This window comes from Chenopodium quinoa, unplaced genomic scaffold (genome assembly GCF_001683475.1).
Source record: "Chenopodium quinoa cultivar QQ74 unplaced genomic scaffold, ASM168347v1, whole genome shotgun sequence".
Classification (NCBI taxonomy): Eukaryota; Viridiplantae; Streptophyta; class Magnoliopsida; order Caryophyllales; family Amaranthaceae; genus Chenopodium; species Chenopodium quinoa.
In genome coordinates this window covers 931,262-934,824 of record NW_018742441.1, presented here as the reverse complement: position 1 = coordinate 934,824, position 3,563 = coordinate 931,262, and the positions used below count along the sequence as shown (strand labels likewise).

The following is a 3,563-nucleotide window of genomic DNA, read 5'->3' as shown; positions in this document are numbered from 1 at the left end:
CTAGGAAGTTGCCACAAAATCACGAAATTTTTCGTGAGATAACCAGGCAGCCTGAAAACGAAAAGGCCTATGGAGGGATTGCAACAGGGTGAAACCATTCGGAGATATGAATATGGGGCAATGATCAGAATGAATAGCGGGGAGGTGCTTCATTGAAGCACCTTCAAATCTCGTAGCCCACCTATCATTACATAGTGCTCTATCAAGACTACCACTTTGACGAGTCTCTAGAGTCAAACCTCTAGCCCATGTGTGCACTGAACCAGAGAATTCGACCTCTAGTAGTTCCATATCATTTATCCATTCATTGAACAAAGCCGAACGCCGATTGGTTTCTCTACAAGACTTGTTTCTTTCCGAGGGGAAACGAGTGTCATTAAAATCCCCTGCAACTAGCCAAAGTTTTTCATGAGATGCCTCAAAAGATCTTAGTTCATCCCATAATTCACGCCTTTTCAGAGGATCGGGACTTGCATATACAGCAGAAAAATACCGGGGAACCGCACCTCTTCTAGTAATTTCCATAGTGATATGCTGGTTATGTTTCAAAATTAGACTTACAGTAACCAACTCCGTTTTCTAGTACACCCAAATGCCACCACTGAATCCCATAGCATCCACCCTAGAGTGACCATCATAGCCCAGGATTGAAGCTATTTTGGTTTCTTGTTCACCTCCGATATGAGTTTCAACCAATGCTAAAACATTAGGTTGATTAGTACGCACCAAGTCTTTCAATGACGAGATAAAATTACAGTCTCCCGCCCCTTGTACATTCCACACCATACATGTGATAGGTAGAGAGTCCGGAGCCAGATTAGGTAGAGTGTCTTCCATTAAAACAGATGTTTTTGGTAAAATGGTCATATAGGCATCACTGATTAGTCTCAGCAAGCGTTTGATCTCAATGGGAATTCCCAAGGTCATCACCAAATTCGGGGGATCTGAGATTGGTGGTAGGTATAAGTCCATTTGAACCTCCAGAATATGAGTCAGGGGGTTCGTGCTCACCATGTAGGGTGCCTCCAGAGTTTGTCCTATGAATAAGGTCTTCTCTAGTGGGATTCTCAGCATTATCGGGCAAAGTGTCTGCAACATAAGTGCTGGCTGAATTTGTCTCGAGAGTAGCTTGGGATGGCTTGTTAAAGTCTTGTGAGTGCACAGTAAGGTCGTGAGAATTGGCTTCCTTGTCTGCTTCCTTATTAGCCTCAAATATGAATTTAGAATTTTCCTTTCCTTGTGCCTTGGTTGCTATATTTTAGGGAACATAATATTTGAGATTAGAAGGAATCTCTTTTAGTGGGGTAGGAATATTTTGTGAAGATATTTTCTTTTTTTCTTAATAGATTTTGGGTAGGATTTTTTTTTTAATTTGATTGATTTGATAACAAATTCTTTTCCTTAGATTGCATTAGTTGCTCATTATTAGGAAAAAATCCTTGGGAAATATCCCCCAAATTGATAGTTCTAAAACACTTTCCATCATTATCTTTGAAAATATTCAAAATATCTTAACATTTTCCATCATTATCTTTGAAAATATTCGAAATATATTCACCTTCCTTAAAATTCTCCCCAAGAATTTCCAACTCATCATCTTGATGATTCTCCAGAAGCGCAAATCTTGACCCGTTTCCTAGATTGTTGCTAGTAGATTGATTCTTTCTAGCTAAATCTTTGGGTTGATTTTGACCAAAATTTGCGTTGACCTGCACCGCCGCAGCACCACCGTTGGGTTTGACAGGTCCCGGTGGTGGTTTGTTTGGCTTAGCAGATTGTTTTTGCACTGGTTTCTTCACTAACATCCAACTTCCAAATTCCTCTGTTTCCTCTGGCTTTGGGGCATTATCATGGAGTGGATTATGATGAATAGTCATACCATCATGCTCTTGTTAAGCCATAATAGGAATGCACTCACTTTCTGAATGACCCAGCTTCCCACATTTGAAACACACCATCTTGATGCCTTCATATTGAATGCGCCAAATCCTTCCCTTCAACCAGAATTTCGAGAGTAAAGGTTTTGACAAATCGATCTCTACACTAAGACGAGTGAATTGACCTGTTGCTTTATAAGAATACTACAAGAGGGGGGTGAATTGTAGTTTGGAGGAATTTAGCTAACTTTTTGCGGAATTGATAAAACAAAGCTAAAGGAACTTTAAGATAACACAGAGAGATTTTACGTGGAAAACCTCTTGGCCCTAACAAGAGGAAAAACAACGACTACTTGGGATTTTAGGAAAGATTCTTCACTATAACAGGGCAAACAACCTATTACAAACTAATGAATCAGACTTCAAGTTCAACTATGTACTTGAAGTTCCCAGCAGCAAGTCCCTCTACTTGCCACTCTTCTCTTCTCTCTCTTTCTCAACTGATTTCTCTTAGAGTTCACTCAAACTCCCAATTCCCAAATTACAACTCAAATATATATAACTCTAGTGAAAGTAATTAAGAAAAACACTTAAGTGGAATGCGACACTTGACTCTTTTTAGAAAACAAGAAAGATAGAAACATATGATTGAGCAAGGTGAAGTTATCCCAAGAATAACTTCAGTATTTATAGGAAAACATTGCTTGGGAAAAAAACGCCACCACTCCTACCACTTGAGCCACTACTACTGCATATCAACGCCACTACTTTCCACCACTTCCAGATTTTAAATCATGTCCTAAAAACCAGGACATATTGATCCTCTTGAAGCAGCTTGTACGCAAGTGGTGAAGACTGAATCTACAGTTAGTTGCACAAGTTTAGGAAGTTAGTTTTCCAAAGATATTTTTCTGAAATAAAAAAATATAAATTAAAAGATGAAACAGAAAAGATTTTTTCCAAAACCGTTTCCTATTTCCAAGCAATCTAACAAATTCTATCTTTTTGACAAATTCAAAAACGCATTCCACTAAGTATTAATTCTTAATTAAACTCACTTACATAAAACCTAAAATATATAAAATATTCTAGACTTTAGTTTCTCTAAGAAGTCTCTTCTCCGAGTCTTCCTTCCTTAGCCTCTGCTCCGAAGCTTCAGATCCTTTACAGGAACACTGCAACTAATCTCTTTATTCTTTTAGCTCTAGTTCCCTTGCCTCAACTTATTCCTGCAACTTGTAATGAATAAACTACAAAACTCATTAAGGCATTAGTCCATTTTATTTTACTTGTGTTATCATCAAAACATCAAGGGCAACATGACCTCTCTCTGCTTGAGCCGTGGTTTTGTCAACCCTTAAAACCTTTCCAATCTTCGAACTGATTTTGTTCAAAAAACTGACATCAAAGTATTCTACTGGAAGACTTGGTATACGAACCCATACAGTCAATACCTTGATTGGTGATTCATCCGGAACAAAGTTTGGTACCCATTTGCGTATAGTCAGATAATTGTCATCCAAAAGCCAAGGCCCTTGTGTAAGCACATAGTTGTAATCAGCTATATTGAAAAACCTTGCAATATAATAATTGCATCCAATATCAGTGAGGGCCAATTCTCCTCTGATGTTCCATTTCTTCTTCAGTCGTCGCATGAGTCCCATGTAGCCTAACTTACCACTGAAC

At 38.5% G+C, this 3,563-nt stretch overlaps 1 protein-coding gene across 1 annotated transcript; it reads right to left on the bottom strand.

The window, feature by feature from the left end:
* On the bottom strand, positions 1-525 carry LOC110716815. The gene has a single exon (XM_021895460.1). It carries the CDS (start codon positions 523-525, stop codon positions 1-3), a length of 525 nt encoding a protein of 174 aa, XP_021751152.1.
* Between the last annotated feature and the right edge of the window lie 3,038 nt (positions 526-3,563).

Excerpts from the sequence above, each read along its gene's own strand:
- LOC110716815 (XM_021895460.1), bottom strand. The coding sequence starts at position 525 with ATGGAAATTACTAGAAGAGGTGCGGTTCCCCGGTATTTTTCTGCTGTA.